This window comes from Ischnura elegans, chromosome 1, assembly GCF_921293095.1.
Source record: "Ischnura elegans chromosome 1, ioIscEleg1.1, whole genome shotgun sequence".
NCBI lineage: Eukaryota > Metazoa > Arthropoda > Insecta > Odonata > Coenagrionidae > Ischnura > Ischnura elegans.
The window spans coordinates 61,695,047-61,711,930 of NC_060246.1; the positions used below are offsets into that span (position 1 = coordinate 61,695,047).

Sequence of the window (16,884 nt, forward strand, 5' to 3'; positions counted from 1 at the left end):
TCTGTATATGATTTTTTTGTCACTCTGCGTAATTTTAGCCATGCTTGTTTTAGTTCTTAATAAAAAATTAGCCTTTGAAATATTAAATTACTACCGGTTTTAAAAATGGGTTTCAATTTTTTGTGCATAATTAACTCCTCCAGAAGGGTGAGGGGGCACAATAGGCCAATTGGAAGAATCAGCTTTATTGTAAGCAGAGATTATTTTGGGCGAGCTTGGTCTACCCTTTAGATGACACAAGTGATTTTTTGATTCACCTTCCTACTTGGTGTTTACAAATGGCACCACCATATCAATGAGACACTAGAATTAAGCCCAAACCAAGAACCGTATGAGGCCAAAATGCAAGGTTGCTATCCTTATAGAGAGTTTTAACTTAAATGAATGTAAAATGTTATTCATACATTGAGCCCAATTAGCATCTGCACTAGCTCAAGCGATGCCAATGAGTAAACATGAGTAAGAAGTGTGGAAGAAAGGTCTTAAGGCATAGTTTTTAGGAAACCTAAATGCTTATTGGTTTATTTACTGCAGTATGTTAATGTGAAAGATTTGATTTTAACTTTCGGAGGGTTTACTGTATGAGTGAGGCAGCAGTGGTTTTGAATGTATGTGGAAAATGTAATCTTACTGTGGGTTGTGAGTGTTGAAGTGGGTTCTGCTTTAACTGGATGGTGAATGTCAGTTGGAATGAGTGTTTTTTATAGTTCATTGGTTCCATTGGTGGGTATTGAGTGAAGCGACTGTATTTATTTTTCCATTTTGTTTATTTTGTGTGTTCAGTTGACAAATAGTGCTGATATGAGTTAAGTTCTCATCCATGGGCTGTTGGTTACGTATCCTAGAAGAAGTGTAATTGATTTTAATCATCTTAAGTATTAATTGTGATTTTTAATAGTGATGGGTCCTATCTCTAATTTATAGATTCAATTTTATGCCAACTGTAGAATTGTATAGGATTTGATTGAATCCTTGGATCCTGGCCCTATCTATAATTATCAGCAAATGAAATGCATGATATTTACTGTGAGAGTGGCAAACCTTTTCCCAGATATGGTGTAAAATATAATTCCCTGTTTGCATGCGTAATGCCTAGATTTAATCAGTTTAAAATTCAACATAGTCTGGGTTTCCTCTGATCCTCTCTATGGGTGAATAATGTTTTGTCTCCAAGAAAAATAGCTATCTTCTTTTACCGTATACAATATAGTTAACCATATTGTTCACTTCTTAACTCTTAGCTGTTGGTGGTTGATACCATTGGTAATTGATAAAGTTATTAAAATAATTAGTATGCCTCACCATTTCAGAATCTTTAGTAAAGGAATATATTGATCAGTGGTTGTGTGATGGAGAAGTGGTAGGATTAGGTAATGGTCTGTTCGGTTTTGGGTTCCTCTGGTTCTTGAGCTCAGAGCTGGAATCGGAGCGAAAGCCAAAAAGATTTGGCACCGAGAATATTTGTGCTAAAGCCAGCTTGAAAACTTTTCTCAAGCATGACTTACATTACATAGATAGTGATTGTATGTAAATAATCACTGTGATACGTTTGTGTTATTTACTTAAGGTAATATTCATAATACCATAATCAAAATCATCAATAGCTTTTGAAAAGTAAAAATAAAAATTAAACTTTTGATTAAGAAGCAAGGAGCAATGGAAGCAAGAGTCTATGCTAGGAACTAGAGATGGGTTGGTTCCGGTACCCGGTTCTCGGTACTGCCGGTTCTTGCCTGTGGAACCAGTATCGAGAACTGATTGCATAAAGTCGGTACTAAATAACCAGCAAGGATTTGAATGTGGCGCTCAAATCTGAAATGGTCTGCAGCATATTAAAGGCCAAAAAGTAAAAAAAAGAAAAAAAAATCAAAAAACTCGTATACTACTTTCCGATCGCATGGCATCCACGTTTTTTTTCTTTTGAGAGTTGCTCGCTAACGCACGATTTTAAGGGTTTTTCAGTTTGTCGCTCTCGCCAGCATTGTAAAATTTCTGTAGCTGCGGCCACTTTCAAACGAGCGGCCAACTTCCAACTTACCATAGGTCTCCATGTCAAACGAGTTGAATCATGCTGTTGACGGCACGGCACCCATTTCAATCCAGCCCGGCGATGCACCTTCTAAGGCGTTACATACAGGCAATGCTACATTGAGGCCGCTTTCAGATGATACGACTATTTGCCGGCCGCCGTTCATGTGAAATTTAGGCGGCTTTCAGATGAGACGACTCTGCTACGCTGTGTGCCGTGCCGTGAATGACGGCTGGCGGAAAATCGTTTCGTCTGAAAGTGGTCTTAAGATAGAATCATTTACATACAGTAATTCTTCGACATATGAGCAAGATGCGTTCGGAGAGCTAATTCGTAAGTTGATAAACCTATGCAAGGCATCGTACAGATAGTCCAGGAAATGAAGCTCATAAAAGTGAAAAACCTTGCAATTTTTTCAAACTGAATCGATTTGCACCAAAATTTGGGATTAGACTAATTATACCCCCTACTTCAAATTCTATATTATGCCGAAGGGCGCTTTTTATTTTTTAGGGGTGAAAACTACCCCTAAAAGCTGTAACTTAAAAAATTATTTTTTAAAGCTAAATACGTGTAAAATTTAGTTCAAATTATATGTATAATTATTTTTTTATGTTTGAAAAATAATTTTAAGGTGTTTCAACCCATAATAATCAACCCTTATTGGGGGTTAATGTAAAAAAGAATTTTCAAACTGAATCGATTTGCATAAAAATTTGTGTTTATAATAATCATACCTCCTTTAAAAATGTTTTTCAAACCGAATCGATTTGCAAAAATATTTCGGATTAGACTAATCATACCCCGATCTTCAAAATCTATATTATGCCGAAGGGCGCGTTTTATTTTTTAGGGGTGAAAACTACCCCTAAAAGCTGAAACTTAAAAAGTTATTTTTTAATGCTAAATACGTGTAAAATTTAGTTCAAATTATATGTATAATTATTTTTTTATGTTTGAAAAATAATTTTAAGGTGTTTCAACCCATAATAATCAACCCTTATTGGGGGTTAATGTAAAAAAGAATTTTCAAACTGAATCGATTTGCATAAAAATTTGTGTTTATACTAATCATACCTCCTTTAAAAATGTTTTTCAAACCGAATCGATTTGCAAAAATATTTGAAATTAGACTAATCATACCCCCTTCTTCAAAATCTATACTATGCCGAAGGGCGCGTTTAATTTTTTAGGGGTGAAAACTACCCCTAAAAGTTGGAACTTAAAAAATTATATTTTAAAGCTAAATACGGGTAAAATTTAGTTTAAATTATTTGTATAATTATTTTTTTTTTTTTGGAAAAGAATTTTAAGGCGTTTCAACCCATAATCATCAACCCTTACTGGGGGTTAATGCAAAAAAAATTATTTACCCTAAAAATAAAAATTATGTATCACATTGTATCTTGTTATTCACTTTCTTACTCCTGTCATTATGTATTCACTTTTTTCTCTCATGATTTTAATCACAGCACAGAAAAGGTATAACAATAGGATAAACAGAACAGACTTCGTAATGGTAACATAAACAAATAAATGTACATTTATGTAGACATTACATGAAACACAATCAAACGGAGACTGTATGGCTTCCAGTCTTCCCACCACATGCATGCTCACAGGTCACTGTGAGCGAGAGCACACATACTCACATATGTGTATGTATATATACATCTTATGGGTATGTGTGTTTATTTTGTAGCAAATTTGAGTGTATCGTTAGCTTATAACGTAAAATACATGAAGAATATGCTGATTATGAGGAATATTATGCTCTGAATTGTGGATTTCGAATTTTTCGAAAATAAATTTGATTGGTATTTCAAACATAGCTCCTTTATTTTTTATGATAGAAAGTTCATTTAAATTGTATTTTGTAGGGTTTTTACTGACTACAAGGTCATGCGAATTAAATTTTTTTCGAGTCATTAATTTTGAAAGGGGAGGGATTTAAGGGTTTAAATAAGGTGGAGCTCCCTTGGAAATAGAGGTTTTAATTATCAATATCTCACCAAATATTTATTATATAGAAAATTTAAACACACCAAAATATTTGAAAATAAAGGAGCTACAATTTATCACTCATGCATTTTTTTCATATCTCCAGCTTTTTTGGAGTTATTTTGAAAAAAAGAGCATTTTTAACGAAATTGTAAAAAATGACTTTTCACTTTTTCCTTCAATTTTTTCAAAATTTAGATATGTAAATTAAAAAAACTTCTAGGATCAATTAACAATACTTAAATAAAGAGAAATACTGAAGGGCATTGATCAATTTTGTCTAGCGTGGTAATAAGGAGTTGTTTTCACTGATTTTTTCGTACAAAAAAGTAGGGACTGATCTTATTTTTAATCATAACTCGCTCAAATTTCATGATAAAAAATATTTTTTCTCATTATAAGAAAGTTTTTTAAAAACACTTTAAAACATATTACATAATTTTTCCTCGAAAATTACATTTTTCCCGCTATTTAGTATTGAATCTTTCAAATTTAGCGTATGACAAACAATATATAACTATCAACAAGTTGTAGCTCGGTCCGAATTGGTCATAAAGGAAATCTAAAATAAGATTTTTATTAAATTTTTTACAAGCTACAGTTTTGTAATTCACAATTTCCTAATAAAATAAATACTTTTCAAGTTATTTGCCTATAATCGATTAAAATCGTTGATTTTTTCGTCAAAAAACTGTTACTTTCAATCGCAAATAACTTGAAAAATATTAATTTTACGCAAAAAATTGAAAGAACATTTTATTCTTAGAATGTATTTTTCTATCGATTCCTGTGGTCAAAATATAATTAAAAATTTCCACCCCCAAGATAGGGTGGAAACCACCCCCAGGGTAAAAGCGCCCGTCGGCATGATATAGATTTTCATTCTTGGTATATTCCCTACTTATTATGAAAATTTCAAGAAAATCGATTCAGTTTGAAAAAATTGCAAGCCAAAATGCTTCATTTCCTGGACTAAGAGTGGTTATCCTGCAGAATGCAAAACGGCATCACAATATTGCATTAGCTCTCGGCTCAGTTTATCCACGGTGTCACTGCACCGGCGTGCTGAGCAGTTTACTGTTGAGGTTATAAGAACTGTGACCGTGAAGCATGCAAATAAGTAGTCAGTGATAGTAACAATTTAAGCAGCATCGCAGAATACAGAATATATTTTGAACTGACTCATAAGTTACAACAAATTAACGGATGATGTCGTCGAGAGTTGGGGGAGTTTCAGTATTGATCCTGATGCCATGCAGTATGTAAACTGTGCTCCAAGCATATTTCGTGCTGGCCTTCAAAATCAACATCGACCACTACTGTTTTCAGTGAATGCCTGTTCAGTACTGCAGGCAATATTTCAACCAAAAAAGAATAAAAAGGGTAAAAATGTAGAATTTTTCAAATCAAAACCTGGAGAAAGAACCAATGGCTGCCTGATGTATTGTGACAAATCAGTCGATCACGTATTATTTAACAGACTTTCCGGCTAATTTACATCTTTAATGAAATATAGTTTATTTCAAATTTACTTGTATTTTATCAATTCCATCGGACCAAACGATAACAGTGAATTGATATAATGCTTGAAATTTTCACGAGCTTGAAGTAGCCTTATTTGATTCTGGAAAAGCACTTCATGATCGCTATGTATGAACTAGAAAGTGATTACGCACTATTGTTTTGCTTTTAAGCTATTTTCAGGTATCTTATGTTGAAATTCAGATAAGTATTTTGGTTTTTATATTTTTTGGTAGTATTCATTGGAGAGGAAGGATTCAGGGAAATGGATTGGGAAATTAACTGATTCCAGCTTGAATTCACTATAATGCTCCAACTCCTTGAAGTGCTTGGCGAAGGCATTGACATATTTAGGTTCCTCAGTCCTATTTAATCTGGACATTTTTTACTCCTTGACCCATGCTAAACACTTCATGCTTCCTGGATGAAATTTTTTGGTGAGATCTTTAGTTTAGGGTGTGCAAAACCCTAAAAATTGATTCGGAGACTTTAAAATGTTTTAAGGGTAATGTGAAAGTACTTATACCTTGGGATAGCACATGAAATAAATACATGTGTAAACCTTGGATTGACTTTACAAGTACCAGTCAAGATAGCATTTCATCTCATAACAGCTTCAACTTATGATTTGACGTAGCCATTTTGTGGCTGAAAAATCTTGGGTATGTTTTTATTATTTTTTTGCATGTTTAATTTTTTGCATGTCAAATAAAAAGAGGTGTAAAATTTCCAGAAATGCAATAGTGCGCTTAGTTCATTTGCTATTTTTGCTTCCATGAAATTCTAGCCTTGAAACAAGTGTACAGGATTTTAAAAATATTTTCATTGTCATTATCATTTCTCAGTAATGGAACTAAGCATTTACAACGTAACTGGTTATCATTGGGTTTCACGAGCAAATGAAGATATTGCTAGCTTACTTGCAACGGGCCTTAATTCTTTTGCAAACTAATGTTGGCAAGCATAGTTATGCCAATTTTCATGCATCTTGCTAATCTGTATCAGTAAATGATTATTTTTTTGTTTAATGATTAATGATAAATTCAAATATGCCTCAACTCACGCTGTCACTTGCTTCCATTTATGTGATTCTCGTGTTAGTGGTAAGCTATTACTTTGAGTAATAGACTATTACTTACAGCTACTGCCAATATAATATCATTGCTATAATTTATATTTGTATCTAGTTTATGATCTGGGGATCAGGTTGGTGTGGTGGTTTGAGTGTTTGCTTTCAAAGCTTTGAGTCTGGGTTCAAATCTGGGTTGAAATGGAGAAGATTTTGAGAGAGGGCCTGATCCCTATTTGAGTGATTTGTGGTGGGCACTTCAAGTAGAGGACTACATCCATGGAATGGGATGTTAAACTGTGATATCCTTGGCACCTTTTGTTAAGAGGAGGTTACCACTTATGCCAGGTTTCTCTGCACCCTTGTCTCTGCCCTTCCCTCATGGAGCTAATAGCCTCAGCTGTAGGCTACCTCCTCCATTCATAATACCATAAATTATGATTCAAATTTGGATTAGAAAGATGGAGTATTGAAGTTTATAATATTTGTATGGCCCATAAATGTTTAATGGTTTGTTTTTTGGCACTACTGGGTTATTCAGTGAGTTAAATTTGGCACCGTAATGTGCCTTGGCTCCTGTCATAGTTTGCTCTTAGAGCATTTCCTGCTCCACGGAAATGCCTCTGTTTTGTGACCATTCAACCATGTTCAGCAATCGCATAAATTTAGGTGGTTTTCTCTATATGCTTTTGATTCATCTTGTTACAAAAATGAATTTCTTAGGAGGTGCGCGGGCTCCACCAGAAGGCGTTCCAACTGCATCCGCTCCTGGAGCACCCAATGTTCATCAGCCAACTCCTAGCCTGCCCTATCCAATCCAGCCTCAGGGCATGCCCATGCCATATGCCACCATGCCAGCTTACGGAGGTGTACCTATGCACTACTTTCCCACGCATTATCAGCAGGCCCCAGCTGGTAAGAGATGTGTAGACCTATAGTCTTTGTGGTCATTAATTATTTTTTGTTACTTTATTTTATTAGTTTTTTGAAGTTATTTTATAATTTTTATAATCAATTGAAAAAAATAGCTTTCCTCAGTGTATATGTATTATTAAACTAAAATAATGTTATTTATTTGATTCATAAATAAATTGGAAATAGTAAATTAATGAAGTGAAACACATGCTGAGTGCTCTATCAGCTCTTCTTATGGAAGATCAGAATCAGTCATTTTATTTGTTTTGAATGTTTAAAAGGATATTAAAGATATTTTGTATTTTCATGGAAAACTAGACTTTTATCAGTTGACTTATCAATGGAAATTAATAACCAGATCATTGAGATAATTCTTAAATTAGTAAGTAATTATAGCAATTACCGTATATCTCCGAATATAGTCCCCCCCTTTTTTCCAAAAATGGCCGCGGAAAAGTAAGGGGGGGGGACTATAATCGAGTGTAATCCAGTTTAGCATACTAAAGGTGACCATTAAGTAATAAATAACGGCATAATGGCTAATGTTCTCGTAGTCTTTCTATTTGAGTATATTTATGAGGATTATAATCGGAGATATTAGTAAATACTGCCACGTTTTACCGGAAATTAAGACAATTTTTACCACAAATGTTGTACAGATACGATTATTCCGATTCAAATAGCATATCGAATATGCGTTTTCACGGAATCCATCGGGTAGCCGCTAATTTTTCTTGGAAAAGTATTGTTAGAATAATTCAATCGACACTGATCACTAAATGACGCAAAACAGTAAATAATTAAAATGAAAACTAAACACACACTATCATTACATCAATCGAACACTAGAATTGAATCAATAGTATATGTACCCGTCGCTCATTTAATAACTACACGATTTAAATAATTGCGAAAAATAAACAGATAAAGTGAACCTTTCGTGACGATTTAGCATTTTATTGCGTCCGTAGCTACTATACGTCCATGTGCCCGTGCGGTTCGTGTTTACAACCACTGCCTTTACCGCCTTCACAGAACAAGAATGCGCAATAGGTGATGCATTTGTTTCTGAAAAGGCGCAATAATCGACGACTTTAAACCAGAAGCGCCGGCATTACTGCATTTGATCGAAATACAGCGACTCAGCATCGAAAGTGTAATCAATTTATTGAGGAATATCTTCAATTCGTCAGGGTAAATAGGATCGATAAATTACGTCGCATAACGTTTCGCAATTATTTCCGCGATATTTTCTTTATTAAAAATAATTTTACGTTCAACAGTGAGGTGATGGATCAAGTAGAAAGATGAGGATCAATCCTGCCGCAGATTAGAGGCCTTCAAAGACGGAGTTTCGATGCCAATTTAAAAATAGCCGTTGCAGAATACGCCGTAAATCATAGTATTTACAGCGCTAGCAAAGCGCTAATACATCGCGGAAGTCATTTCGGGGGTCTCGATGCGGCAGATTCAAAGAATTAGAGGAAAATATCGTCGAATTTGTGCGCAAATGCAGAGCAGAAGCTCTTTGTGTAAATTATGCGATGATTCGCGACGAGGCATTGAAAATTGATATAATTTTTTTCAGTTTTAATGTTTGTTGGAAAAAGTTTATTTCTTAATTTTATTACTTTGATATTTGTAAGTCCTGTAGTTTAATTGTTTTGCTTAGCAGGCATTTGATAGCAATATTTTTATAATATTTATAATTTATTTAACACAATTTTATTTAGATTTCCTAAATTCTTCAGGTCACTTGGATTTGTGATGACTTGATGGGTGTGTTACACTGGATCTAAGGAAGTTTCAGGGCCAAATGCAATACTGTTTATGGGCTTTAAGTTAAAGCTTATATATTGACATTGTCTGTAGTCATTTGGAAATCAAAATTATTAATAATTTGTGAAGGTTTAAAAAATACAATAGCCTTGGATACTTAAAAAAATTTCTCATTTCTTCATTACATCTGGTTAAGGAACTATAAATTACTGATACATGCAATGGATCACAACATGTTTTAGGTATAGTTATTTTGTTGTGATGGAAAATATGTGAACAGATTTGTTCTTAATCTTCACAGAAAATAATAGTTTTTATCGAATCTAGAATCTTAACTTGCTAACCACAGAAAAATTGCCTTCCTTTACATTTTAAAATTTTTCCCAAAACTGAGGTCTCAAAATTGGGGGGGGGACTATATTCGGGGGGGGACTATATTCGGAGATATACGGTATGTCAAATTGGTATCATTTTGGCTTTCAGAAGTCTATTTAATTAAATTATGTATTTTCCTGTGATGATTTCTCATCTCTAAAAATCAAATCTTTCATTATTTTTGTACTGCTATTGAAAACTTAACTGAGGAATATCATGAGCCTAATGAGATATGTGCCTGCCATTTCCTATTTGTTTAAATACCAATGAAATGGTTTTCCTCTGATCTTAGTTGAGCGATTTTTGTTTCCATAGTTAATTAAATTTCCATAGTTAAATTAAATTATTGCTTCTTACTTGCAGGCTATCCAGGATACCCAGGATATGCTCCACCTGGTGCTTATGGTGGCTATCCCTATCCACAACAACCTCCGCACAATCCTCCCCCATCGTGAAGATATCATCCTTATTAGGTGCTTGATTTGAGATGATTACTTGCTTCGTATTATATATTTTTTATTGTTTTACGTTTGTTTCTTCTATAATTAAGTATAATCCCTGTAACAAACAATATGGTAAACTTCAAACTCTAGTATATGCTATATTCATTTGTGAACACAAGTATATGAATCTGTTGACTTGTTTGAATAGTCTATTTTTCTCTCTATTGCTTTAATAATCAAGCTATTGTAACCCAGAATATAAATATTTCTGCCTGTTGTTTAATCCAGTATGTAATGAATCAAAATTAGGTAATATATTGGCTATTTGAGGACATGACTATAAATGACGAGGGGGTAAGACTAAATTTACTATACATAGTCACAGATCATTAAATGATAAATCAGGTATGTACAGGAATGGTATTTTGAATACTATTGTTCAGTTTCTATTGAAATTAAAATGAAAGTGATTTTTAGAAACTCTTTGGTATTGAAATTATTTATTTCTAACCAAATCTCCAGTACTGGTTATGTCTAGAAGGGTCGTTGATTTCTTTTTTGTCAATTTGGAGAAAGCAAACACTATCTTTGGTATTCTAGAGGAAACTAAGTATATTAATGGTTGGTTTTCTCAAATTTTAAACTTTAAGACTGAATTGCTTGTTCCTATATTTGTCCTTTCACTTTTCATCGTTCTTATTTCCTGAGTGTTTTTTCTCCTGGCTAAATGGTACAGCATATTTGCACGAATCTAAGGTGATGTTTTTCCTCTTGCAACTCCTGCAGAAAGGAGGACTTAAAATTGGATGCAAAATCATTGACTTAAGCATAATCTGCGTGCACTTTGTTATTCTTTTGCAGGTTGCATAATCTTAATCATGAATACCCAAGATGGTTGCTGGACAACTTTGCAACAGAAACAGATATTAAAGGTAGCAGCACCATAAATTATTTTATTTTACATTTTAAAACAAAAAATATTTTTTTGCAGCAGGCAAAAATTCGTCTTGCACATTTGGAGATGCTGGGTGCTCTCCATAATGTCCTTGCCTGGTTTTGGCTAAGGAAAGCATCCATTAAAATTGGATGCAAAATTATTGACTTAAGCATAATCTGCGTGCACTTGTTAATCTTTTGCAGGTTGCATAATCTTAATCATGAATACCCAAGATGGTTGCTGGACTTGCTTTTTAATTGTCTCCGTGGTACCTCATCTTTTACATGATTGAACTGAAAATAATCACGTCCACCCCACCGTAATTTATACCATGATGGTGATATTAAGGTGCCTAATTAGTCACACAAATACTTGAACTCCATCTTATGCATTACCTCATTTTAAAACTAAACAATTACCAGAGGCCATGATATAGGCCTCCTTATTACCTATCTTCCAGATATTTTGGGTAAAACAGAGCGGACTATATTCAGAGATATTCAGATTATTTTTCAAAATTAATTATTTCCCCGGTGGAGTTAAAAAAAGAGGCTCGTCTTAGAATCTTCTTTCCTAGTATTCGTGCAAATATGGTGCATTATTTTTTCATTGCTGCAGCCATGGATTCTATGATTTCCAAATATGTTCACATTTTTCATATATTATGGTTTTGGTGAGTTGTTTTGAATCTTTGTCTTTCATCGTCATCATGCCATGGCATGGAATGTTAAGATGTATGCTATTTTTGTCTCTTTCTTATTGTTTTTGACAATTATATCTTTTGAAATTTTCTTTCTCAATCTCTGTACCATCACGCTTCATTTTGTGCTACTGAGCTTCTTCATTGCATATCCGTATGAAAATGCCATTGTATATTTTTATTGGCTATAATACTAACATGTTATTTCTCTTTGTCACATTTTCTCTGTGTACAGCCATTGCACGCACAATATGTGAGATGTTGTTAATATTGCCTTTTATTTTGAAAAACAACTTAGATTATCTGTTTTATTCAATTGGGAGAGTAGGTACATTTGTGGCGTACCCGAGAGCTATGCATGTATTTGGATTCAGAAGAAATGAGAAATCAAATTATTACACTGCTACTTGAGAAACAACACATAAAGGAGATGTATGTATATTTCATCTCATAAGGAATTACTTTTTTGCTTTGAAATAAGTGTCTTTTATTAAATCATCCCATCACGCAGTAGTGATTATAGGAAACCAGGACTTATGGCAAATAATCTACGCAGTGAGTGCCTGGCTATGACTTATGCTATCTCTACTCCCACTTCCCTGTCTACCTTCACTTCTATTATTCCCTTCCTCTCCAGTTTGACCTTGACTAGTCACGGCGTAAATATCCGGTGCGGGTGCGACGAAATCTCTGGTTCCCTTGGGCCATATTCACAGGGACGCCAACTTATAAAAATATTGGGGACTTATAAAACATATTGGAGGGGCCCATATCGGAGGTCTTGCCCCGGGAATTCAAAGTGTGTCGCAGCACCGAAACACTACCATGATTCACACTACTTGATTCAGTTGCTTAATCTTATAATTATTTATTTCAACCCACACTGTTGAATTTATTTTAAAAGGTAACTATCGTCAAACATGGGAAATACAAAATTACCAATATATTTTTGTGATTTCACAAAGCATAATGTAACTTAACACATTCAATGCGGATGATATTTTCACCGAAACCTCCAGTGACGGATGGGTGATTTTGCTTCATAACGGTGGTCTTGGAAGTAATACAACAGAATTTGCAATTTTTTTTGTTTCTATTTCAAGCAATTAGTAAAAAACCCTAATGACATACATGTATGCCACCCGTCACCAGTAATTGACAATTCACGCAACCCGCATTACACACATGCAATTTTCCTTGTATGAAGGAGTGAACTTTTCATATTTCCGTTTATAATACTTCTTCTACCATTGATTCCTTAGGTTAATGGCGGAAATATCTTGGAATTAGTCTTTACGTGTATTTTTTTGTTTCAACGGCCGTAGATTTAATTTTTTCAAGTCACAGAAGTAGAACACACAATGAACGGCAAGAAAAATATAAATTTATGGGATAAACATTTTTTTAAATCTATGTTACCTCAGAGTTATTGCAAAATTGAAGCATTTCAATAAAAATTCTCACAAATGTTTATGATATATTTGAAAGCAAGGCCTTAGAACCCTGGTTGACCTTCACATTCTGGGCGAATTGCAATCACTGTCCTTCGGATGCCTTCACGGTTAGCGGAGAAATGAAGAGCCTGCATCATTCCTAAAAACCTATCACGGCACATTTTCTCCCGAATATCGGTACTAACACTAATTCTGACCTCCAATCGTTAAAAATCGTGTTAACCCTAATTGCGCCCATGTGGAGAAGAAGGCCCAGCCAAGTTTCCAGTTCTCCCTGTCTAACAGCTTCCAATCCATTATGCCCTTAGTGAAGGCCCTTGGTGAAGGATTTTGGAGGAAAATGCTTACAGCATTTTTCTCCGTCTATGAGAGGATTATTTCAAAGAAAATATCATTTGCAAGTTGAAATAATCTCTGGGAGTGCCGCTGGTAGGGAGGGACTCCAACCTTGAGCCTTAAAAATTATCCAGCAAAATAGTACAATTTGTGTAATGGAGTGTTACATATGTGATTAATACCTTAGTTTTTATGAAAATTAAGACTGTATCTGTACCTAACACTAGAATGTATTAATGACCTACAAAATGAAAACACCATAATGATCATAGGACAAGTAATTGATGCGGAGAAATGACTGAGAAAATATGCCGTAAAATTAGGAAAAAAACCCAAATTATGTAAAAAAACGTAATTTGCAATAATTATTTTAAAATTATTAATAAAGTATAAAATACGACCTTTTGGACCGCATGGAAACATTTTTGAATAAAATAGTAAGTTTTTAGACGGGAATACACGTTATTAACAAAAACTAAGTCTGATAATATTTTTTGTGGTTGTACATAAGATATGAATAAATTAAAAAATAAGATAAAAATACTATTTCAAGGGAATAAATAATGGTAAAATGCCGTAATGCTTAAAATACCTCTGAGTCTATTCTTTTCCGCAATTTCGTTTACAAAGCTCAGGAAACAAATAAACAAGTAAAAAAATACAGACCAATACTGTAGATAATGTAATGCAGTGTTGCATACGCCATTAATATGTTATTTTTTTATGAAAAGGAAGAAAATCTGCAACTAACCCAACACGTATGAATAACTCAGAAAATGAAATAAAATAGAAATGAATAGAGGATTGGTAATTGACCTAGGGAAACGAATGAGAAAATATGCAGTAAAAGTAGGAAAAAGACCCAAAAAAAATCACCCAGGATAAACGTAATTTGCATTAATAAAAAATGTTCCTAGCAAAAGAAATTCAAATATAACATCATTAACTGAAGCACCGCACTAAGATCATTTTTTTATAATGTAGTGAGTATGAAACGGGGATAAATATCTTCAACAAAAAAGTTAGTCTGATCATAATTTTTGTGAAAGCACATAAAATATGAATAAATTAAAAATAAAGGTAAAAAAACAAATTTAAAAGAATAATCCATATGTAAGACATGATTATGATATTTACGATAAGAATGATGAAAAAGAGACAAAGGAAATGAAAAGAAAAATCTCAACCTGCCAAATTGTTCCAAAAACAGCAGTAAAGTAAACAAAAAAACACTAAAAATGAACGAACACGTAGAACTAGAAACGGACACTTCCGCAATGGTGTAAGGTCAATACCAAACTGCGGGAGGGTGAAAAAGTAACGCTAGGCGCGCTCGGAGCACCCTAGTGACCAGCGGAAAAACGTACTCCCGAAGACATACATTTATGTCATCCGCCTGAGTGGAAAAGCCCTCATGACATATATATATGTCATCCGCACTGAATGTGTTAATTATTTTCTTTAATTATTGAGGGGGCTCCGCCCCCCCAAACGAATCTTTGAGGGGGCTCGGGCCCCCTCAGGCCCCATGGAGTCGGTGCCACTGCATATTCATCAGAATGCGAGGCCGCAGTACTAATTCCGCATTTGCAATATGAAATAGACAACATATCTCTTACTTGGCGATTGGTTAAGCATTGAAGAATCTTCTAAAATTAATCAAGAGTTTTTTTTCCCGCCACTGATCGTTGTCTGCATGCTAGAGCAGAAGTCCACGTAAACTTGAAATATTCCTTGTGTTAAAGTAAATTCAATAATTCCCTTTTACAGGATTCTAATGGAAACAGTAATCCCATTGTAGCCTTGCATTAAAATGCAAATACATATATTGTTGCTTATGCATCCGATTAATTTTTTATAAAGATCACGGAAAACATCGATGAAGTGTGAAACTTGTGCACGGATAAGCCGCAACCCAGATAAACAGCAGCTGGACAATCGGGAGTCTGCTGTACATGGTCACAACGGCTGTGCGCCAATTATATGCTTTGGTTATTATAACTCATTTTGTTTCAATTTTTCACTTTTTCATTGCTAATTAAGATATTTTTTTGACAATCAAGGACTCTTCAAAAGTTTCTTAGGAAAAACTGATTAGTTTTTTTTCAGAGTTATTCCTTTAAAGTGAAGTTTTCTCAAAAGAGGGGGTTTTGTTTTCCTACGTTATGCTGGTCCACATTTGTGAAATCATTGGGTACATTCAAATTAGATGTGACTTTTCCCCAGCGCAAGCTTTCCAGGAAGGTTGAATGATGTTTCCACTATTTGCTGCATTAGTTGCACGTAACTAATTATTTACCCAATTTTAGATGCAGTCCCTACAATTAGCGTGTGAAAGTAAGAAGTCATACTGCATGTGATAAGGAAGGGAATCAATTTCAAACTGTATGAAATGGAATGTGTTTAAGGAAGCTGTATCCAGAGAAAAAAATCTGTTGGGCGGCCAGAATTGTTAGTGTTGTGTATATAGATAGAATATAGGAGTGTGGAGTTCATGGGTAGTCTGTAGATGATAAGGAAATTTTATGACTGGAGCCACAGCCACTTCTGGTGGTTTCTTTTTTTTTTAAAAAAAAAAAGATACAGATGTTTCGTTGAAGTTGAGGGTTGAGGTCACATGTGGTTGGTGTCTTTGTTAAGATGTGGGCCAGTTGTCTCTGGGCATTTTTGCGATAGTGTGATTGAGCACAAAAATGGTCGATTCGTTATCGGAGAATGTAATGACAATGTTAGAATTCCATCTCAGGTTGTTAAGAAGTCTTTATGCTGTGTAAAGGTTTGAGAGAATAAGGGAATGTAGGGTCTGATACTTTTGAAAAAAGAGGATTGGTGAGTTTAAACTGGATGATTAAAGGGAAGAGGGTTTGGTTCATTTTGGAAGGAGGTTTTAAGAATTTAGTGGAATTTATCAATAACTCATCCTTACCAAGGTTGGCTCATTCAACTGGAATGTCTCCTTAAATCCTTCAGAAATTTACAAAAGTATTTCGTGGGTTTACTGACACCTTCAAATGAAATATATTCTGCATTTATGTGATTAACTTAATCCCTTTTGCTGCTTCATTTATATATTTCGAGGTGATAAGGAGTGTGTCAACAGGCTATGCCAGACATATATGATATGAATCTCAAAATTAACAAAACTGAAACCTTGCTTTTCAACTTCATGAGATCAGCAGCGTATGGAACCACATTAATAAACCTGGATTAAATTTAATGGATAACACAGTTTAAGATACTAGTTGAGCATCAGATAAGAACTTAGAAGGACACCTCAACTGACCTACTGCCTAGAACTTCAGTATTTAATCAGATTTTACTAATT

At 34.3% G+C, this 16,884-nt stretch overlaps 1 protein-coding gene across 1 annotated transcript in view; it reads left to right on the top strand.

Annotated features, from left to right (window-relative positions):
* Positions 1-10,612, top strand: part of LOC124161747 (programmed cell death 6-interacting protein) — a 37,547-nt gene extending 26,935 nt beyond the window's left edge. The window contains exons 14-15 of the mRNA XM_046538013.1: positions 7,344-7,535; positions 10,053-10,612. Coding sequence (XP_046393969.1) covers positions 7,344-7,535; positions 10,053-10,144 — 284 coding nt within the window. The 3' untranslated portion in view covers positions 10,145-10,612. The remainder of the gene's footprint in view (positions 1-7,343; positions 7,536-10,052) is intronic.
* The last annotated feature ends 6,272 nt before the right edge of the window (positions 10,613-16,884 follow it).